At 45.6% G+C, this 23,526-nt stretch overlaps 1 protein-coding gene across 6 annotated transcripts in view; it reads right to left on the bottom strand.

Moving 5' to 3' along the window:
* Window positions 1-8,261: 8,261 nt before the first annotated feature.
* Window positions 8,262-23,526, bottom strand: part of TET3 (tet methylcytosine dioxygenase 3) — a 98,945-nt gene continuing 83,680 nt past the window's right edge. For all 6 annotated transcript variants that reach the window (XM_036223936.1, XM_016130594.2, XM_016130593.2 and 3 more), the window contains 4 exons: window positions 22,465-22,554; window positions 21,842-21,979; window positions 16,743-17,079; window positions 8,262-16,056 (listed from right to left, as the gene is read on the bottom strand). In XM_036223936.1, the coding sequence (XP_036079829.1) occupies window positions 14,279-16,056; window positions 16,743-17,079; window positions 21,842-21,979; window positions 22,465-22,554 (2,343 nt within the window). In that variant the 3' untranslated portion in view covers window positions 8,262-14,278. The remainder of the gene's footprint in view (window positions 16,057-16,742; window positions 17,080-21,841; window positions 21,980-22,464; window positions 22,555-23,526) is intronic.

Genomic DNA, 23,526 nt, shown 5'->3' with positions numbered 1-23,526 from the left:
AATTGTACACTTTAAAAGTGTGAGCTTTATGCTTTGTGAATTATATCCCAATAAAGCTTTTATTTGAAAAAGTGATTAAAAGTGGAGGGATGAGAATAAGAACTCTATGACCTGATATGGAATTATTTCCAGTTTATATTATTAAAAAATAAAAGTAAAGTGCAACCAACTGGAAGCAATCTAAATATCCATGTACACAGCAATAAGAGGGAACTACCAGCACTCTTAAGAACAATGGATGAATCTCAAAAGCATTATGCTGAGTGAAAGAAGCCAGATGACACAAAGGGCTAAATACTGTATGATGATTCCATTTCTATGATAGTCTAGAAAAGGTTAAATAATAGAGCGGAATTAAATCGGTGTTTGCCAAAGGCTGGGAGTGAAAGAAGATTGACTGCAAAAGGGTATAGGAATCTTTTTGAGGTGATGGGAGTATTCTATGTCTTGATTTTGGTGGTGGTTACCTGGCTGTATACAGATCAATATCAATCAAATGCTACACTTAAAAAAGGTGAATTTGCCTGAATATATATCATACTATAATAAATCCTCCTTAAAAAAGTGAAAAAGCATATTTCGTATGTTTCTGTATTTTGTGTAAGGGAAATAAAGTCTATATATGTATCTGCTTATTTTTGTAGAAGGAAAAATTAAGGCTAAACCAGAAATAAATGAAATGGCTTACCTATAGGGATTAGGTGAGAACAAGATGGGAGGCAGAGAAAAAGAAATGTGACTTTTCAGAATATACTTTTTTCATATAGGTTTAACTTTTAAACTGTGGTAATAATGTTTTACATACTCAAAAATAAAAATTAAGTAGACAAGGATGGGGAAAAACCTTAAACTTTCATTTTAAAATGAACCTAGCTGTAAGTCAAATTAATAACAAATCATTCATACAGAAGAAAAAATAAAATTAGTTCAAGTAATTTTGAACACATCACTCTTTTAAAAAAATTTATTTATTTTAATTAGTTTCAAGTATACAGTACATTGGTTAGACATCTATATAGTTCGTAAAATGATCCCCCCAATTGCTCCCTCCCTCCACAGACCCTCCATCTAGCCAACGTATTAATGTATTAATGCTCACTGCATTCCCTATGCTGTGCTCTCCATCCCTGTGACCATCCATCAGCTATTAATGTGCACTTCTATAACTCTTCACCCCGTTCTCTCAGCCTCCCCAACCCCCATCCCCTCTGTCTGTCACCTAATTGTCCATTAAATTTGTGAGTCTGTTTTTGATTAGTTTGTTCTTTTTATTCCTTAGATTCCACATATAAGTGAAATCATATAGTGTTTATCTTTATCTGACTTAAATACCTTCTAGGTTCATCAAAGCAATATCTTTTTCCATCTGAACATAGCACTCTTAATTGGACAATTCAGAGGATGAAAGGGGCCTTTAAAGAAAGCTTAAATTTTACTCGATATTTTTGTTGTTGGTAGTGGTATCAGTATAATAATTCCAGAACTATTTTGTGTGTATTGTAGGATTGAGCAATGGAATATTATTTGGTCTTAAAAAAAGAGTGAAATTGCAACTCGTTCTACAACATGGATGAACCTTGAAGACACTATGTTAAGTGAATTAAGCCAGACATAGAAGGACAAATATTGCATGATTTCATTTATATAAGGTAGTAGGTAATCAAATTCATGGAGACAAAGTAGGAAAGTGGGTAGGGAGAGAAGAGAACGGGGAGTTGGTGTTTAGTGGGTAGAGTTTTTTGGGAGGATGGAACACAGTGTGGAGATGGTGCCGACTGCACAATGAGAATGTACTTAATGGCATACTGCACTGTAAACTTGTAAATAGTTAAAATAGTAAGTTTTATGTGATGCACATTTTACAATGAAAAATAAATTTTAAAAAGTGTTAAGCAAACAAAGCCAAGGGAAAAACCCACTGTGAACCAAACGACAGTAATAATCTTAAATAAAAAACAAAAAACAAATAAAAGGCGTGCAGCTGAGTCCCGGTGTCAGGGGCTGCAGAATACATTGTTTATTAAAGGGTAAGTAATTTTAAAATGAGCTAATCTGAAGGATACATATTGTTAAAACAGTAACCGCAGCAGTGGTTAGAATTTAGATGGACAAAGTTGCCTTCTGTAAGCACCCTACTAAAAACAGACCAGGCTTAAAAATTACTGGCTGCCCTCTGACTTAGTGTTTTTCCGCAGCACTTTTCAGGGATGACCCAGCAGCCAGAGCGATGTTGTCAAAACGCCAATCCTATCAGGTCACTCTTCTTCCCTTTCCATTCCCCTTCCCACCCCATCTTCTTCTAACAGCTCCCTCCTCCTCCCCACCACCCCGCCCCCAGCTTCTGCTTAGGCTTGCCGCTCTGTCCTCAAGAAACACTTTTCCCTACTTTCTCAAAACACATTAGTGCGATTAAAAAGTGTTCATTCCAGTGATGAAAAGAAATGAGCTAGCAAGCTATGAAAACACATGGAAGAAACCTTAAATGCACATTACTAAGTGAAAGAAGCCAAATTGAAATGAATACAGACTGTGTGTTTCCAACTATATGACATTCTGGAAAAGGCAAAACAATGGAGACAGTGAAAAAAGATCAGTGATTGCCAGGGGTTAGAGGGGAGGGAGGGGTGAATAGGTGGAGCACAGAGGATTTTTAGGTCAGTGAAACTACCCTGTATGATATTGTAATGATGGATACATGTACTTATCCATTTGTTAAAACCCACAGGATGTACAATACAAAGAATGATCCCTAATGTAAGCTATGGACTTTAGTTTATAATTTTGTATCGATATTAGCTCATCAGTCATAACACATGTACTGCACTAATGCCAGGTATTAATAATAAGGGAAAATGAGGTGGTTATATATGTATAAGAAAACTCCCTACTTACTGCTCAATTTTTTGTAGACCTTAAACTGCTCTAAAATTAAGTTTATTAATTTAAAAACCAGAAAGTGTTAATTCACTTTTTCTTTTTCATATTGTAATATTTATTACATGTATTGCTTTAGCAATGACATTGTTTAGAATTGCCAGTGTGTGGAGATAATTAAAAAAGAGTCCAACCTTTTAGCGTGGCCCTCTGCTCTGAATGGCGTGGATGTCTGGGCCTGGTCATGTGCCCAGCACTCAGCACAGCATCTACAGAGAGCAAGGCATTCAGTGCTGGTTGTGGAGTGAGAGGGCCTGAGACCTGGGGGCTGTGGGGCTGCAGCTTTTGCTCAGGGTTCTAAATGAGAACATGGCTGAAGAGTCCAGATGCCTTTGCAGAAATGATTCCCCAGCTGACGAGGAAGAAGTTAGTTTCCAGGACTCTCACTTCTTAATAAAGCGAGCCACAATTTGTGATGCCTTGAACGTATCAGTTCTCATCTGACTTCACTCAGTACAGTTTTCTTCCCATAGACCTTTGATTATTAATTCAGAACCATTTCTCCTGAATCCTTTATTGGGAGCTCCCAGTATTCTCGAGAGGCATTTCAGTATTCCAGTTTCATAGTTTTTTATGGCCTCATGCAGTTCCCTATATATTCTTTCATGTTAAATGGCTATTTTCTGACCTGCTTTGATTACTCTGTTCTCCGCATATCAATTGTGCTTTAGGCATAGATACAATTTGGTCTGTTATCTAGTACCTCACTTTTGTTGAGTAGACAGAAGTTCTTTTAAATTTTTTTGAAAATAGATTGCAGTCACTCACTGTCTGACTTCTTATTTCTTCCAAAGGATTCATTACCAGTCTTTGAATTATCTCTCTCTTTTTTGTAACACCTACAACAACTAGTCTTCCTAGGTGGTCTCCCATCCAAGTACTAACCAGATCCGACCCTGCTTAGCTGGGATCTGGAGTGTTCAGGGTGGCATGGCTATAGACACACTGAATTCTTAAATGTTTGTTGTTCTTTGCAAAGTAAAAGATTATCTTTAGTTTCAGATAACTTGGCTTCCTGTTTGTTCATGCTTCCTTGGCTTTCTGTTTATTCATGCTTCCTTGGGTAAAATCTTGGTAACCCTTTTGTTCTTATTGAAAATTTATTTGGAATCGTTTTATAGTTTATGTAAATATCTTAATGGATTTTAAAAGGAAGGAGTTCTTGGGGGTATTACTTTCACTCCCATTAGCTGGAAAGCCTCTTCATATTTGAGAAACCACATAGGAGGTAGGGCCCTGAGATAACTTGACAAGGACACCAAGTGGCCTTCAGTGGTTCAAGAGGTGTGAGCTGGGGCCAGGTCCTGCAGGACCCTATGACAAAGTTAGGATGTTGTACCTTATTTTGAGAGCTGTACCCAATGGGGAGCATGGAGGAGTGATACAGGGAAATAGTATCATCCAATTTGGTTCTTAGGAAGATTATCTGAGTAAGGAGATCGGCTTTGGTGAGGTGGGCAGGGAGATCAAATGGGGGCCAGATGTCGGCCTCTTAAATATGGATGTCTGTTGAAAAAGCTCCAAAGAACACAAGTCTTCCTGCAGAGCCACCTTGCTGCAGCCTGTCCCTCTTGTGTCTGCAGACCTCCAGGCTGCCAGCTGTGCCCTAAGCTCTGCTTGTGGGTAGATTCCTGCTAGTGAGGATGACACGTGTTCCTTGGGAACATGGCTCTTAAAATGCTGAAGAAATGAGTATATTTGGACAGGGCACAGGTTTTGGTGTCAGACACACCTGGTTTTGAGCACGGGTTCTGCCACTTCCTAGCTAGATGGCCTTGGGCAAGTCACTTAATCTGAAAGTTCTCATTTTTAGAACAGTATGAGAGGCCTCTCTGCCTTGGGCCCCAGTTTCATAGGGCCCTGCTCATGGGGGTTGGGGGAGGATTCTATGCCACTGATCAAAGCCCACATGGTAGTCTCTACGAATCGTGCCCCTCCAGACTTGTGCAGTGCACAGCCTGTGCAACTGCATTGCGTGGGTTGCTAGTAAGGGTGACACGGAGCACAGGATTGAGGACAATGATGGGGTAGACTCCAGACTTGGCAGGTGTCAGGATGTGACCAGGAGAATGTTGTGGTCATCAACAGTCAGTGGGAATTTCAGCAGAGAGGTGAGTGGTCAATTTTTGGTAAATTAAGACTTTAGCCCTGCCAAACAGCCACTGAGAGTTATCCAGCAGCCCGAACTCATGAGAGAGGTCAGGGCTAGACATGGCTTTGGAAATCATCAGCACTGGGGTCATAGTTGAAGCCTGGTGGCTGCATGAGGCTCCTGAGAGAAGCCTATAGGCTGTAACAAGGACATCCGTGTTTCAAGAACAGGCATACATAAAGGGTAAAGGGACCATGAGAGGGGCGGAGGGCTTCAGGGCCCAGGGACAGTGGAATGCTACTGGTGGCACTGCCCAAGAGTGGAGAGTTTTGAGGGTTTCGGGCTTTGGAGGGGCCAGTGAGGACAGGATCCTTGGTCTAGAAGACAGCACTTTCTGGAGAGACAAGGGCACAGGTGAGGGAGAGGTATGGAAGCTGAAGCCAGGAGGTTGTCTACACTTGCAGAAATGCAGTAGTGATAGGAAAAAGTGAGAAAGGTGGTGAGCTGAGGGCAGACCAGGGACCTGAGAGCATGGTGAGGGGCAGAAAGCAGGTAATTGATAAAGCCTGTCCCAGAGGAGAAGCAAAGGGTGGGAACCAAGAGAAAATATGGGGGATGCAGGGCAGCTAGCCTAGAGGAGTAGGGATCGGGTGTAAAGAAAAAGGAAGAAAATACGGGAAGGTGTTTGAAGTGTAGGGAAAGGAAACTGGTCAAGTTCACTGGGTCTGGGATTGGGCTTCTAGGTAGAGAAAAGCAGGCACCTGCCAAAGCTTCCAGGGATAGGAGGGGGGTGGGGTTGGAAGGATTTAGATTTTGACATGCTTTGATGGTGTTCTCTATGGGTGGTGCTCTTGTGTCTTCTGTGGTGGCCATGTCTCTGATGGGAATGGGCATCAGGTTATGTGTGTTGGATATATCTTCAGCAGAGCCACCATGCCGTGGGGGTGTTAAAGGGTTCGGTTCCTCTCACACAATGGTGAGCACCTGTTATTTCCCCGAGTGCATGGGAGATATAGAGATGACAGCTCTCCAGGGTTAAGGAGCCCACAAGAGCGTTAGCAGAAGTTTGCATAGCTGGGTAGACTAAACCAATAATGACAAAATTAAGATTCAAAATAGGAGGATGAGTTAAACAGTATATTTAAAATGACTAACTTCACATGCTGTGTGTAGAATTAAAAACACAAGATGAAGTGCATAAAGTCTGGAGTTGGGGGGCCTGACTTGGCAGTAGTTCATCTAACTACTGTGGTCGACGACTGGTCTTGAAGTCTTTAGTGCCCTAAAATTTTGTATATACCAAGAGTAATAATGGCCGCTTCTATTACCCGCCATGTTTTGAATACCTGGTACTTTTACTGTAGTATTTTTTTATATCCTCATATCAATCTTATGTGGTATAATCGGCTTGCTTTATAGATTAAAAAAAATGACACAGGTAGATGAAATGGCTAATCTCATATGACATGATTGGGAAATGAAGGAGCCATGTTCTTTTCACTGAGCACTCAGCTGCTTAAAAAGTTAATAAACCTTGGTGTGTGTTTATAACAATGATATGTCCAGACGTGGGTCTCTTTGGTGTCTCTGTGCTTGGCTTAGGCCAGCCAGAAGCCATCTGGGACAGTGTTCACTCCTAGAAATTTCAGTATAAAGAAGGATGCTCTAGGTGTGAACAGGGGTCAGGGGAAATAGGTAGGTCAGGGTCTGGAACGGTTTTAGGACGGTTTTAGGAATTAAGGACGTGGTCATGTGGCAGAGGGGTTAATTAGGATGCTTCTTAGAGGAGAAAGCAGTTCAGTGGGTGGGGCTTAGAGTTCAATATTATGTGAGTGATAAAATGCTTCTATATCCATACAGTGAAATGCTAGGTAACTCTTTAAAAAGATGTAGTTCTGTATCACTGGTATTTAAAGGTGTATTTAGTGGAAGAGATCACGACAAAGCATTACCGTATTAATCCATTTAAAAAATACATGTACTACTCATAATAATTGTATTTACACCCTCAGAAAATGTTTGCGAGCAATATGTGGTTCTCTTGTAGTGGGATTTGAGACAATTTTTAAAACTTCTGTCTTCTAATTTTTCTATATTTAACATGGAATTTGTATAAGAAGAGATGAAAGCATATTTATAGTTACCCAGTAGTGAGTCAGCCCCTGCTGAAACAGGAATCTCCCAGCCCTCACCTCAGATCCTGGAAATGGGGCCCACACAACAGGGGCTGGGGAAGGGGACCGGACTAGGTTTCTTTCAACCCGCAGATGTCAAGGGGAAAGTAGTTTACCAAACACAACGCAATCCCACATTTGTAAAACATGCAAACACGTGTGTGGACCTGATAGTCATGCACACCCAGACACTTCCAGAGGGTCACTTTGCAAGTGAAACAAAACACAGATGAAAGTTTTTGAGCCAGGCATCTGGAGCCCTGTTAGGACTGTGGGGTTTTCACTACTGTGCCCAGAGGTAGGCACTCTGCTCTCCTCTGTAGTGACCTTGAACAGGATGTTGTCATCAACTGGAAAGAATGCTGAGGTCTTTATGCATGGCGGGGACGCAAATCTGAGCTCCTGAACCAATTTCAGGCAAATATTTGAAGCAGGAGGGGACAGTTTCCCCTCCCATGTGCCCTTCTAGTTTCCTTGATTCCCTTTTTCACGATCAGAATGTCAGCCACCACACTGACAATCTGAATTGAGGTAGCCCAGGCATGGGATCTTATGGAAAAGCTCCTTGCCTCAAGGACAACAGAATCTAGGGTTCCATATTTGGCGCTCCCTACTAGGCAAGGCATTCAGGCCATCAGACTGGAGCAGGATTCAGCGATCCTTTAGCAAACATATCAAAAGTGAACAATTTTAAACTGATAAAAATATACTACACTTGATCCTAGCTGAAAAGCTGAGAAGCGATAGAAGTGAAAAATTTTAATGGTGTGGTCTCCAAACTGAATGAAAAAAGGGGACAAAGATAAAAGGTAAAGAAAGCAAAAGCCATCTCCGTTTCCCCCTTTACAGCCAGCTTCAACAGCTGACAGCCTTTGAGCATCACTCTTTGCAAGTGGCAGAAGGAGACGAGGACAGGCTCTGTCGCTGCTGCTATCAGCGACGGCTCATTTGTGCATCTACAGCCTACAGGGGGTGTGAGTGGGGGTGGGACCACGGGCAATCTCACATGCAACAACCTTGAGTTTGCTTTGGGGTTGGGGGAAAAAAGGGTCCACACGGAATTTGAGTGCAAAAAATAAATATAAAATTTATTAAAACACCCACAATATTTTAAAGATACCAGGAGTAATACAGTTCACAAACCCAGTTGTTTGTGTAAATTATAATAAAATACAAATCAAAAAAGGATACATACTTGCAATTTCTAGGCACCCTAAATTAAATTTACTGAAACACTGGGAGATAAGGGAGGGTAAGGAGGGGTAGCTCAGGAGGCAAACCAATAAAGTAGGAGGAAAAATATTAACAAAAAGGTAAAAATTATACAAAATAAAATTATCAGCATAAATTTACTGTACTAAGAATATCTACAGTTTAATAATACACATCCTATTGCCTTGAGACATTGCAAAAATCTACCATTCATCCATCAACCCCAGATAAACTTCATTTCAAGTAGCCACAGTTACAAAGTCAAGACGGAATATTCAAGTATGGTTGTTAAGTTCACCTCCATTGGAAGCCAAGTAACCAAACAGGAATTCAGAGAGAAGAAATAAAACACATCAAAACACTACAGGGGTTCTAGATTAAGTCGAATGCATGTATATGCCACAATATAACCTGCCCTTGTTTCTTCTGAAATTGGAGTACATGAAAAAGAAACATCACTCCTGTTTTCTCCTCCTTTTTCCCCTCAAAAGAAAAAAAATATTGGAACCAAGAAAATCTGGATGTTCAAATGAGCCAAATAGTATTTTACAAATCCCCATGTGAATAGTGACAAGTTATCCCTGAATAACGGGTAGTCAAAATGAGGAGAGAGACCAAATAATACCACTACAAAAAAGCATCCCTGATATCAGAATAGAAGCAAACGAGGAAGTAGGCCAAATCACTCACTGATTCTTAGGCAAAAAGCAACGCTAGACCTTGCATTTCTGTGCTGCAGTCTCTGCTCAGGGGAGAAGCCTATTGCTTTGCTCTTGTGGGCAGCTCAGTGGGAGGAAGGGCTGGGAGCGCCAAGACAGAGGCCTCACAGGTAGAAAAAACTCTCTGCACACGTGGGTATGGGACTGTATAACCTGTGCTGGGGGTACGCACCTCAAAAAGTGTTCTTTTTGGTCCAGGGTATGTTGAAATTAGCCATGTACTACTGTAGATGCAGCTGGCTAAAAAACTAGGTTTAGAGGGAGTCATTTCAAATGACAGCAACAGTGACTGAAAAAGCTCAATGAGATGGGTATAGGAAATTCACATTTTATAGAAAAGCAAAACTTAAGCAGAAAATGAAATAAAGTCAACTATGCTCCTTCCTTTAGGCATTCTGCCATTTTAACTGCTGAAGAATGAAAAATAAAATGACCCGAGATTCTTCAAGGTCAAGTACGTCATCAAATGGACAACCTGCAGGGATCAGACCCTCATGGAATCTACCTTACCAAAGTTGTCATGATGTCCTGTTTTTGAGGTATTTAAAAAAATTATTGTGACAGTGGATGACACAAAATGGAGCTTCTTGTTGAGTTTTTAAAACATCAACTTTTGTGGACCCAAGAAGAAATTTAGAATAGCACCAACTAAAAAAGCAGCCTCAGTGACATCGGATGAACAAAGAAAGCTTTTTCCTTTAGTTTGAACATGACGGGTTACCAATGAGAGGCAGAAGCAATGCTGGGGCAAAGGCTCCCAGAAGCCAAGAAAGGAGCCCCCGCCCACATGGCCCTGGCCAGTGCCAGGTGAGAAAAGAAATCCGTCTAGTCTGCCATGGTGTGCAGGGCACCTCTGAGACTCTCAGAGACATCTACATGGCACCCTGGACCGCAGGAGAATGTGTGTCCTTGGCTATGAGAATACTTGCCATGTTAAAAGAGGCAGGAGAACCTGACTCCCCTTCCTCAAAAAAAAAAAAAAAAAAAAAAAAAAAAAAAGCCCTTCGCCCTTCCTTTCTCATTAGGCCTGAGAGGACAGATTAAAACTAGAGCACCAGCCAAGCCAGGCAGGCCCACTCCCAGTCAGTCAGGGAGCCAGCTGCCTTTGAGACTTGCCTTTCCGTGTTTGGCCACCAAGGGAAGAACAAAAAACAAAACTGCTCAGAGCAGGTTATAGCACGGTAAACAGAGGTCTAAGGAGACAGCACCAAAAGGGAGGGGGGGGGAGCCAAGAGAGACTGGAGCCCATCTTGTTTTTGGTTGGTTGTGGTTTCAGAACCTTGATAGCACCTCAGCAGGACAGGATCAGGGACAGTCACATTAAAACACCATAGCACCATTTTATTTAGACTATTTCATTTCATAAAAATGCTTTCTAGTCCATAGGACACACTTCAGTAACAAAAGGAAAGAGAGATTGGTTGAGGCACATCAGGGATGTTCTTTTAATTTCCCACCAGCACTGCCTTGATCTGAGATCTGGCGGTGGTTAAACATCACAAAGTCTGTCTGGATTTCTCTCAATGAAATCAGGTTACCAACTAACTCTTCATTGTCAACTGTCCTCAAAAACCTACTACTGTTTGGTACAAAGCAGTTTAGCTCTGCTACTTCTTTCTTTGCTTTAGCACTTTAAAAATCCCTTGCTCTGCGCACTACTGTATCCGAGAGAGGCTGGTGGAAGGACCAAGAGGGGGCAGGGTATGATCTCTTTCCATGCACACCACTGTCATCTCGGTGAGAAGGTAAAGCAGTACCCACGAAGCCAGCGTGTGGGGAACTTAGGCCCTGCCAAACAACAAACCAAACAACAAAAACAAAAGACCTCGGAATCCACGAAACACCTTTAGTCAAGATCTCTGATGGTTAGATAATGGTTTCTTGAGCTAGCACCAGTTATTTTGTGAGAACCTGCTGCGAAGCAATTTTTATTTTAAAAATCTCTTAGCACAGAACTTTGCAAGCACTTCTCTTACACACAAAAGGCAGGGAAAACAAAATGAAGCAAGAGGAACCAAATGTCTGCACTGCGTGTGGATGGTGTCTGTGGACAGGGCACACTGGGGAGATGACTATAAGACTCCATCATTTTCTGTTGCTATAATATTACTCTTAAAACTTGGTCATGCTGTTAGGTTCTTTAGTTGCAATGGCTTTGTTTTTCTTCTCATGATAAAAATGTCTGTTAATCATCTTTAGGACTTAAAAAATGATAGTGCCAGTAAAAAATAAAAATTTGATTTTTCTCTTTAAGAAACCTTCAGCAGCAAGGGGGGGATAAAGAGCTGTGCATAGTTACTTTTTAAATACACGTCTAAAGCATGCTAATTTTAACGACTGAGATTTGAGGTAGGTTATACATGTAGTGTGTACAAATCAGCATGGGCTTGAGCATGGCACCAGCACCACCTAATTTCTGAAACACCATTCTGAGGGGATGGAAACATCCAATGGAGACTGCCTCTTGACTCACCTCTCAGCAGCCTGTTTGCTAATCTAGAAATTTATGCACCAAAGGCTGTTTGAGCTGGGGGGACAGACATTACATGCTTTTAGCTTGTATTGGATTCTCTTTTCAGCTAATGGCTTTGCTACCAAAGGGTGATGAGGGGAAGAGTATATTTAACATACATCAGGAAGATTCACACATGCCAAGTATCAGAATCACCTGGGTTACACTCGGGACCTTCCAAACCAACAGCCAACCTGGGGCTTTCCCGGGTCATACAGACGGTCACATTCTCCAAATATTTCGTAAAATATTGTATTTCTTGCTTAAGATCATTTAAAATGAAGTTTTCAAGGCACCCCCGTATCTACCTAAGCACGGAGTCAAATGAGACCTGCATAAAAGTACTGATGCGATAAGCAAAATAGCATTTAAAGGACCCAACTTTTCCTCAAAACTAGAAAATTAGCATGCTCATTAAAGACTCTGCTTCCTTTAGCTTGTCAAACTGAAGGTCAGAGGTTTTCCTATAAATCTGAGTTCTGAATAATTCTAAATCCTGATAAGCTCTTGGGTATTTATTTCAAAAGCAATAATATTTCATTTTTGTCCTGTAAAATAAATGCAACTTTACAGAATATGGTAAAAGTGAAGGATAGACAAAGCACGTTAAATATTCAGCTACTATTTACAATTTCTCCCACAATTACATGTTAAAACATACTTTTTTTTTTTTCAAGTTGCTGTTTAAATCTAGGCAAAAGTGCTTAAAAAAATCTTTCACTATTTACAGTTAAAACCAGACCACATAAATGCTCAGGACATCTTACGACGACTCTCCGCCAGTGCTTCCGGAAGTTACAGTAAACACCCAGCGGGTCGGTTCTCAGCTCTTACACAAGGCACCTGGAAGCTCAGGAACTTGCCTTTAGCATCGTCATCTGATTGTTAAACTTGTTTTACAAAGACCCACATCTGAATAAAACTGCTCAATAAATATCTGATGTTTATCTCAGGGCTTGGTTGTCATTCACTGTGTGGCCACATTCCCCTCCCTGCGTCCTGATGAAGCCTCCCATTCACCACACATCCACATTGATATAACTGCTGCTAATACCACAGGAAAAACAAAAACTCCAAGAAGTGTGACTTGCTGTTGATGAATGTTGCTTCTACCTGCCAGGCCCCAACCTCTCTCAACAATGTTGTGAAAATTAAGCACCACATTCTCATTTCAAAGAACTAAATGAATGCACCAGAATTTTCAAACAGGTGTGTTAAAGCAGGTGGAAAAGGGAGGAAGGAAAGGAGAAAATGACTGAATAGAGAAATGGCACCAATTAGGGAGGAAATCATAGCTACCTACTGAAAATGTTCGACTCTTGCGTTTTAAAATTGTTAAGGGTAGGCCCACTCCTCAAACGACAGCATGGAGGGGGTGGGCTTGGATGTGAGGCATGCACCATTGTCCAATGTGAAAATCCAGGAATAAGGAGAGATGTGTTAACTGCTGTTACACTGGTGTGCTGAGCTCCCGCGGGACGCAACCTGCCCGAGAGTCAAGGAAGTCCCAGCACAATACTACAGCACCAGGCTCTGCACAGCGCTGCGCACTGACTGGGCAACGCTGGCTTTTCACAGCTTGGGTTCAACTTCTTGTTTTTAAAGATACAGTAGCCCTTTTTCAGTATCAGCATGGACTTTGGGGCTTTTTAAAAATTGCCACTAAGGCAAATTCCTTCAGCCCAGTATTCACTGGCTCGTCAACTTGGTGGACAAGACTCCTAAGAGCCTCTCAACTCCAGCTCCATCACGAGGTGCTGCCTAGGGAACCACATCATATGACTTGATAAATAACGGACAGAGAGGATTCAGTGTGGAGACTAGCAAGCTTGAAGCTGTCTACTTCCAACCTGGTTTCTGGGGAAATCTACACCAGCCTCTCAGGTGCCTGGCCTGGGGCGCAGCTGCCCCCTCCCCCTGACTCCAAGCTGGTGCCTGGAAAAGGGACTCCAGATGTTTCTCTACAGATTCTCCCATCCTGCCGGAAAGGACAGAGGCCGTCCTGAGGGCTCCCTCCCCTGAAGGGAAGGCTTATCTGTCCGGAGGGATGGACTGGGTGGCTACAATCTGCACTTGGCTCATGAGGGGCAGATGGCTGAGAGAACCTCGTCAGCTTCCAAAAGGGCCAGGCTCGCCAGGCCCGGCAAGACTGGGCAGGAGTGAGCACTTCTGGCTTTTCCTGCCCATCTTTTACCATTACTATTGTCGCTTTTTAAAAAATCCAATAAATACACATTTTAAATGGAATTTAAAACTACTCCTTTGTGAAAGGACACTATAAACTTTCTTTCCATTATTGTGATATACAAGGATAGAGTTTTAAAAACAAGAGAAAATAAAAGCCCCCCAAACAAGGGGGGGAAAAAAGCCAACGTGGAGATATAAATATTAAGATCACGAAAAAATCACCCGACAGCCGTAGCTTCTTCTTCAAAGTGCTGGGGAAGTGGGGGGAAGGGAGGGGCGGGTCAGTTCTGAGGTTTGGACCATAAATACATATATATGTATATCTATATATGTATATATAGATAAAAAGACTTCTGCACCCCCAACCCGCCCCCAGGTGTGAGGGCAAAAGCACCACAGAGGCAGCTCGGGCGGGGCCCGACGCTGAGGTACGCTGGCACCCTGGCACCTAGATCCAGCGGCTGTAGGGACCAGTGACCTTCGTGTAGGCGTAGGAGGACACGGTGACCGCCGAGTCTGTGGGCACAGCCAGCGCCTGCCGGGTGGGGACGATCCCCCTCTTCTCCTTATGCTCAGGCTCCGGGACCAGGGCCCCACCCCACTTGCGCTTCTTCCCGTAGAGCTTGGCCTCCTGCTGGCCCAGGCCCAGCCGGGCGGCCTCCTCCTGCCGCGCCCGCGCCCTCTCCGCCAGCTGCTTCATCTTGGCCTCCCAGAGGGCCAGCCCGTGATTGGGCTGGTTGAGGTTCTTATGCTGGTAGAAAACCAGCGAGATGCGGGTGGGATGGCAGCGGTTGGGTTTCTTGAGGGGCGTGGTGGCGTGCAGCTCCCGTCGGGCGCACTCGATGAGGATGGAGCCGTGAGCGGGGGCCACGGCCACGCCACCGATGTTCTCGTCCAAGAAGTTGTGCTCGCTGTCGGACCACAGCTCTTCCTCCTCCTCCTCCATGCCGCCCTTCTCCTCCTTCACTGCCCCCTTGCTGGGGGGCTCCTCGGCCATCCCCTCCTCCAGGCTGAAGGGATCCCACAGCTTCTCCTCGGACTTCAGGGCCCCAAACAGCTTCTCGCTGGAGCCCAGGGGCATGCTGAAGGACTGCCAGGCTTTGTCCAGCTGACTCGCGGCAGGGGTTGGAATCCGCCCCTCCTCCCCTTTCAGGGGACTCCACAACTTGTCTTGGAAGCCAGGACCGCCTTTCAGGGCAGAGTTGAAATCCCCTGCCCCCAGGCCCCATGGCTTCTCAGTCAGGCTGGGCCCAGCCAAGGCCGAGGTGCTGTTCCCAAACTTGCAGGGGCTCCATGGTTTGCCTCGCAGCTGTCCTCCAGGCTGGGGGGCTGGCTGCTGCCCCTCACCAGAGAATAGCCCCCACTGGCTATCCGGGAAGTGGGAAGGGGTCAGGCAGCTGGCCCCGAAAGAACCGAGCTTATCAGGAACGATGGCAGGGCTCTCCCCCCGAGGGAACACACCCCAGCTGCTACCCACACTGTTAGTCCTCTTGGGAGACATGCTTGGGCCTCCTGAGTACTGTCCCCATAGGTGATTGGGACCCCCGTTCTGAGATGCCTCGGGCAAAGGCATTTTGCCCATCTTACCAGGGTCTCTGGGTACAGATTCGGCTTGGACCAGTGGATCTACTGGCTCTTGCTTGATGCATCTATTGTAGCAGTTGGAGCTCTGTGCAAAGGGAGAGGGGTCCCTGGACGCTGGGTGGATCTGGGGGGCCTTGGGAAGCAGATATTCCTTGGGGCCTGGATAAGCAGGCTGCTGGTGGTGGGGAGTGGGGCGGTGGGTGTCCGTGGGAACAACCTGGCCAGGCAGCTCGGCAAACTCAGCACCACCGTAGGCCGGGCTCAGGCTGTTGTGCAGAGCATGAAGGTCTGGCTTCTTCTCAAAACTACCATTGCTGCCAGTGTGCCCCCAGGTGCCAGGCCCCAGGAACTGGGAGGGGAAGACCGGGTTGCTGGATGGAAAGCCATAGTAGCTGAATGACGGAAGAGCGTACTTGGAGTGGAAGCCGTTGACAGAGGTCAGGCTGGGCTGTGCATAGTAGGAGTGGTAGGAGTACACGCTGTTCATACTGTATGGGTCGGAGGGCCGGCAGCTGCCCAGCACCGAGTAGCTCTCCACCACCGTGTTGCTGCCATACTTGAAGGAGCTGAAGTGGCTCTGAGGCTCCACCTTGAGGGAGGGCTTCAGGCTCTGCTGGGACAATCCGCCCTGCAGGGACAAGCCTGAGGAGAACAGGAGGCAAAACAGAGAAGGAGCAGGGAGAACCACAGCAGGCTGAGGCCCTGGGCAGAGGGACTGGGGGCGGAAACTCCCTCTCTCCTTAAGAGGTTTCCTCTGCAGGACATGCAAAATGAATGAGACCGGACTTGTTCTGGGCACTGCTCGGCATGGCCCCTGGACCCTCTGAGGCCCCGGGAGAAGGGGCCCAGAGCTCACAGCCCCCTCTGTGGCACTCCCCGCCCTGCCGCCCCTCACCCTAACGAACTCCACTAGTCCTCACTGAGGCCCCTCCCATTTGCAGGGACAAGGGCCAGGAGAAGGGGGAGCTGTGCCACTCAGCCACCCCGACTGCGACTGCGGCCCACATCATGCCTAAGGCCGTAGACTCTCAGAGAGGGAGCGGGCAAGCTGGAGGGGAAACCCAGCTCCTCTTTGGGAAGATACGATGACCTCTTTGCACTTGCTCCCCAGGGACCGCCTACCAGTTTGGTGTCCTGGGGCTGCTGCGGCTATCACACTGATGGACAACATTAGAATAATGGGATGGTCCAGATGGCTGAGAGAGGCCCCAGGACTTTTTCATCTGGAGTCCCATCTCAAGGCAGAAAGGGAGCAGTCAAGGGGCCATCCAGGGCTCCCACCCAACAGTAACAATGCCACCCCCGGAGGGCGCCTGCTCCCCACACACCTGGGTCAGTGGGGATGCCGGCCAGCTCCAGGGCCTCCTGCTTGATCTTCTCCGGGGTGCTCAGCTTCTCCTTCTGGATCTTCTTCTTCTCAGCTGCCGCCTTCCTGGCTTCCAGCTGCCGCTGGCGACAGGACTTGGCAGGTTCTGGCAGGCGCCGAACCTCACGGGGGAAGGCGGTGAGCACCTGGATGGCCCCGCTGCCCACCTTGGCGTTCTGGTTCTCCTCACTGCCGAACTCATCCGTGGTGGCCATCTTGTACAGGGGGAGCACGTGCAGCTGCTCGTCCTCTGGAATCTTGCCCACGCAGCGATTGTCTTCCTTGGTCAGGGTGCAGACCTGCTCCAGCAGCAAGAGGGGCATGAGTTGGGGGAGCCCAGTACTGGGAGGAAGGGCTGAGCATCCCCATGGGTGATATCTCTTCCCTAAAAAGCCCCAACACCAGGCATCCACTTGGTCTTAATGCTCTCTATTACTGCCGAGTCTAAAAAGCACATCCATCCTGGTTCATAGCATAACGGTATCACCAACACTTAGTCTGCTCTACAGCTTTCAAAGCATGTCCTCTCACATTGTCTCATGTGATCTTAATAGGGCCAAGAGGGGATGAGACAGCTGGCCCAGGGTTACATGGATGGCAAGGGGCCAGGGCAGGGCTGGGGCACAAGCTTCACTCTCCAGCACAGCATTATGGCCACTGCAATAAATCCACTAGTGGAGCCCAGAACCACTCACCATTATCCTCCTTGCCCTGAACATTCGGCCTCCTTTTGCTCTTGAAATACTTTTCCTTTTTATTAAAAACTACATGTGCTGGTTTTAGAAAACTTAGGCTAGCAAAAAGGAAATAAAAATCATCTCCATAATCCCACCACCCAGAAATAATCACTGTAAACACTTTGGTCATATACACATGCACACACTCACTTTTTGGCAATTAAATAAGATGCATGCAGTTTCTGTAACAACGTCATCTTTTTAAATACAGCATGTTTTCTTATGCGTTAAATATTCTTCGATATGATTTAAGATCTGATTCTCCTGCATCAATGCATTAATTAACTAATCTCTCATTACTATTTAGACTTGTTTCCAATTTTTCCCTATCATAAACAATACTTTCATCCTTTGGCTAAAATTTTAAAGACACTCAATTCTCTAAAATAAATGCTGTGAAGTAGAACTGCCACATGCTGCTAAAACTACCCTCCAAGATGATTATCATCATTAGTGTTTCACTCATACTGGCAGAATGTGAGTTTCCATTTTCTTATACTTTTGCCTGTAATTCTGCCACCAATTTTTTTAAAAACTTTTTGTTCATTATCAAAACATATCTTGTTGTTTAGTAACAAGGTTTTATTTTTTTCTTGAGTGTACTCTCTACTCTTTATTGACTATATTTTCTTATTTTCTGTTTTCTTGATGTGCTGGCATTTGGGGCCTTGATCCTGAAGGGACTGCCCCTCCCAGGGCTAGCTAATTTCTAGAGATAGCAAATGACTCTCCCATGAGCACACGTTTGATATACAAATTAACCAATCCAGAGCCTGAACCTCCAACCATCCCTTTTATCGACTTGTACACGCCAAGATTCCCCTGCCCTAAATCACCCCAGGGCTAGGCACAGACAACTAGGGACCACTCCGATAGCCCAGAGCCCACAGACTTTATTTGAAGAACCCAATCCTAAGCTTACTCAGTGTACCTACCCTGCCTCACCCATTCCTCCCAACAAAGTCCCAATAAAGGCTCTGGGCTGGGCACGCTCTCTCCCTCACTCCTTCTGCCTCCTGACCGACCCTGGTGCTTCTTCACCTGGCCCTGTGTGGCTTGCTGTGTATTCTGCTTCTGGGGCTCTGTGAGTATAAACTTCTTCCTTCATGACGATCATTTCTGTGTCTTCACATCTTATTAAAATGAATCCTGGGTACATGTGAACACAATTCTGTCTTTCTTTTTTTGTGAGTTTTATGACTTCTGCCCATTTTTTTTTTACTAGATTATTCATTATCACTAATACAATCGTTCCATCACTCCCTGTCACTTGCGACAAATATTGTTTTCCAGTTTGTATTGGCTTTTCAATTTTGATTATGGCATTTTTTTTTGCTGAACATTTTTACAGAGTCAGCTGCAGTCATACGTTCACCTATCGTTTCTCCTTCGGTGTCGTGCTCTACCAAGCATGCTTCTTTCCAGAGCTTGTGGGGTCTTCGGATTTACTCTGCTCCAACCAGACCCCTGTGCACTTTCTGGGTTGGACCAAGCACCAGTCCTGCTTCCTACAATTCTCTAAAACTCAGTGTTGTAAACAACAAAGCAAAGAAAAAAGGCAAAGAATAAGATATGACAGAAGGTGTATTTCTCTCCCTGACATATAGAGATGTCTTACAAATGTCGACAGATGTGGCTAAAAAAATAATAGTTAATAAATAACCAGTTAAAAAATAACAGAAGGACATACGTATGACAGTCATGAAGATGACATTAAAACAAGCAAGAAAAATAGGAAAAGGTGTTCAAACTCTCTAGTAATAAAAGAAACACAAATTAAAATAAAGTCATATGTTTGCCACTCAGGCAAGCACAAACTAAAAAGGTTGATAAAACACTCTGTTGGCAAGGAAGCCAGAGAATAAGCACACTAAGCCTGACACTGTCCTCACCGCAGGACCTCAAGGAGATTACACACCACTACACAGATGTGTGACCATGGTCCCTCCCGTCGTTTACAGAGGGGGAAGCTGGAAAGAACTTAATGTCCATCGAGAGGGGACTGATCAAACAAATGATGGCAGAGCCAAGCATACAGCCTTAGAACATGCTGAAGTAAACCTACGGCCGCTGACACAGAAAGCTGTCCACCACATATCCTTGAGTTAAGAAAAGCAGGTCATGGAACAGCAGGGGAGCCACATAATGTGATCCCATTTGTGTAAAACTTATATAGCTGTACACGCGCACACACACATTCAGGTGTCTGAATGGATGGGCATCACAATGCGAACACTGATTATTTCTACAAGACTGCAGGCAATTTTTACTTTATACTTCTTTATAGTACTTAAAATTTTTTACAACAAATAGTTTATTAGTAAAAAATACTATTCATTTTGGAAAAAAATTTACCTTTTTTCACTCCAAACTCTAGAAGCTCTGGAACCTAGATAACCTCCCTGTGCTCCCATCCTCCTTCCCTGCCTCTCTCCTAATATCCTGGAGGGCCTGCCCTTTCTAGCTCAGCTAGAAACCCTCACAACACAGTCTAGACAGGAGCCTGTCCTATCTTGCTTCTCAGGCTTGGACATGGAGGAGGAAGACAAGGTGGAGAAATGAAATCCTAGGGTTAGGTCCATCAGTCTCCATGGGGACACAAGCTACACCAGACTCTGAGAGCCCCCCTTTGAGATAATTGTGCCAGTGCCCTTGCCTCTTTCACAGCTCCCCGAGAACCTACTTAAAAAGCAGAGAAGACAGCTGGCCTCACCTCTCTAGGGTGTCCCCATCAAGCCCAAACCTCCTCTCTTTCCCGTCTACATCCACACCCCTGGTACTGCATCCAGTTCCATGGCTGTAACCATGAACTACACACTCTTCGGTCCCAAGTTCATTTCCCTAGACCTTCCCTCTTCCCTTGACTACTCTGCATCTCTACCTGGACATCTAGCAAACAACTCAAAACAGAATTCTTGCTTTTTCACCCCAAAACTGGTCTTCCCCCATTAGTCTATATCTCAGTAAATAAAACCAACACTCACCCAGTTGCTCAAACAAAAAACCTTGGCGTGGTCCTCAAGTCTCCTTTCTCACACTACATCCAGTCCATCAGCAAATCCTCTCAGCTGTACTTTAGAAATTATCCAACATCTGTCCAATTACTCCCATCCCCACCCTCAACCCTGCCCTAGCCCTGTCACCTCTGGCCTGGACAACTGCCCCAGCCTACCTGGCCCTCTTCCTCCAATTCTCTCCCACACTCCCCTACCCCTACCCGACACACTTTATTCTCCATCTCCAAGAACGAGGGAGCACATCTAACTTTATAAATGAGATCTTACCATTCCCAGATCCAGAGCCCTCCGGGGACTCCTCATCACATTTAGAGCAGAACCCACAGCCCTGCCCGGCCTCCCTGTGACCTAGTCCCTGCCCGCCCCTCTACTCTCATTCCCCTGAGGCTTAGCTTGTGCTGGTCCTTCTGCCTGGAGCAATCCACCCCCAGAAGTTCAGTCCCTTACTCAGTAGCTTCATTCATGCCTCAGCACAGGTGCCTCTCCTCAGAGAGGCCCCTTCGGCCACTTCGTCTAAAACATCTCCTATCGTGTCTCTCCCCCCTCACAGTCTTCACTGCTCCTGGCCAGTATATCACATACTTGGGCAAGACTATCCATTTTATTCCCTGGCATCTAAAGCTGTACCTGGGCACAGAAAAACATTTGCTCGATGAATGAAACGAGAAGTTGTTTAGATTTAAATCCAAGTGTCCACAGAGACCTGGAACCGCATTCCAACCCGTTCCCCAAGGGCCTTGAGAACACTCGCCAGCGGCACCTGCGGCTGCAGTGTTTACCTCGAGATAACTGGCGGATTACAGTCCTGCCCTTACCCCCAAAGTTTGCCAAGAAATATCTCACTTTTATTATTTTCGCATCACTCTAGCATAGCGATAGTCTTTGGAAACAAATGACATCATTCTATTTATAGAATTCTGTTTTCAATACTTCGATCACTGAAAATGGCAAAACCTAGAAAATGTAGCATTCCTACACGTGATGTGAAATGAATGCTGGCAGCGAGCTGCACTTTGTTTTCCTAAATAGGAAAAGGGTTAGATAATTGGGGGGCTCCAGGTGCCCAAAGGGCTGCATTCTGCAGCATGCGCCCAACCACAGAAACAAGGCCAGCTCTGTCCATGCTCCTGATGAGGGTTTTCTCAGAGAGGTGGGCAGGTGTGGGCAGTCTGGCAGGGCAGTCCCAGAGTCTGAGAATCTGTCTCCCGGTCTCTCTCCACTTGAGCCCAACTGTCCACACAGACCAGTCGGCCCTCTTCCAGAATGGTCCCGTGGGTGGGGCTATGACAAGACACAGGCTTCCTTACCACTGTGCAGCCATTGTAGAGGTTATGCTGGTCCTTGTGGGCGTGGGCACAGAAGTCCATGCAGGCTGTGACCCCCGAGAAGGGTCGCCCTTCCTTTAGCCCCAGACGGCAGTCGATCGCTATTTCCTCATTGGTCACCTGTGTGGATGTCCAAGGAGAGCTGCTCATGACACCTGAGGTGAGTGACCCTGATTCTGCACGTGGGGAAGCCAGATCTTGGGGGAGGGACATTAAGGATCAATCACCTTGCCTTTGGGCTGTTGGAAGGAGGTTTCTGCCTGAGGCCCCTATAGGAATTACTTCCTCCTGAGTTATCTCAAGTCCCCCTTGCCTCGTCTGGGAGATGCAGGGGTGAAAAGGAGAGAAACTCAAGCCTCATCAGTAGAAACCAGACCAGAGGCAGTGGAGGGGGATGAAGCCCAGGGATGGAGAAGAGCTGGTCTGGGTATGGTCAGCGTGGTGTGGGAAAGGAGTCTTAGGAAAAAACTACATCACTGCTCCATCTCTGGCTGGGCTTTTCCTGTAAGGAGCACAGAGGAACCCACTCTCCTAGTTCCCTACTTCAGGGAGCCTGGCACAGATGTGGATGACGTGTGGGCAGAGAAAGGCCCAGGAGCCAGTACCTGGTTCTGATAGGCCTGTGGGGCCAGCCGCTTGTACAGGGGTGCGACTTCGGTGGCCAGATCCTGGAAACTCTTCCGGAGCACTTCTTCCTGTGGAGAGAAGAGAGGTCACACATCCAGAGCAGCCTGTCTGGCAAACCCTGACACTGGAAATTAGCCACCATTCCAGAACCATCACCAGATGGCCACTGGGAAGGTAGGAAGTAAGGTGACACCAGGTAATTTTACAGTGTTCCCTGTGTGAAAGGTGTGCTGCCATGTCCATTCTAAAGCTGGGAAATTGAAGCTCACCAGGAAAAGCCCCTGCCTGACAGTCCGGTCATCCTGACTGCCAAGCAACTGCTCTTCTAGACTCTAGCCCAGTGCTGCTCAGAACACAGAAAAATGGTTCTTGCTTTCGAGTGCTCCACACTCTAGATTAGAGGTGTGGTATGGTGGCAAGTAAGAGGAGAAGCAAGGGCTGTGGACCGTTCTTCCCATGTTACAGGATAAATAAAAGTCAAGGTCTATGTCAGAAATTCCTTAGCCAGTCAGGCCCAGAGCCTGTCCTGAGCCAGGTATACAAATAGGTTTCATAGCTCCAACCTCTACCCCCACACCATCTCATAGGTTAGTCACAAGCCACATGTGGCTATTGAAATATAAATTAATTTTAATTAGAATTAAATGAAATTGAAATTCGGCCCCTCTGTTGCAGTAGCCACGCTTCAAATGTTCAATAGCTACATGTGGCTCCTGTCCGGGAGAGCAGAGAATATTCCCGTCATCACCGAAAGTTCCAAAGGACAGTGCTGCCCTGGATGATGCAGCAGCACCCCCAACTGCACTTGGTGAAAGTAACAGGGGTCCACAGCCCATCTCTGGCCCTCCGCGAGTAGCAAGTAGGACTGGGCAAGCTCCTGGCAGGCCTCAAAGAGTTTTCGAAGGCATAGAGAGTTTTCAGGAAAGTAAGCAGGAGAAAGTGGGAAGAGGAAAAGAACCAAGTTTATAGAATTAGAAATGGAAGAATGAGACCAATGGCTCAGCTGTCTGTCCACAAGGGATAGCAAAGCTGTCAGCCAC

This window comes from Rousettus aegyptiacus, unplaced genomic scaffold (genome assembly GCF_014176215.1).
Source record: "Rousettus aegyptiacus isolate mRouAeg1 unplaced genomic scaffold, mRouAeg1.p scaffold_m13_p_7, whole genome shotgun sequence".
Classification (NCBI taxonomy): domain Eukaryota; kingdom Metazoa; phylum Chordata; class Mammalia; order Chiroptera; family Pteropodidae; genus Rousettus; species Rousettus aegyptiacus.
The sequence above is the reverse complement of the archived record's forward strand: the minus strand, read 5'-3'. Positions and strand labels throughout refer to the sequence as shown.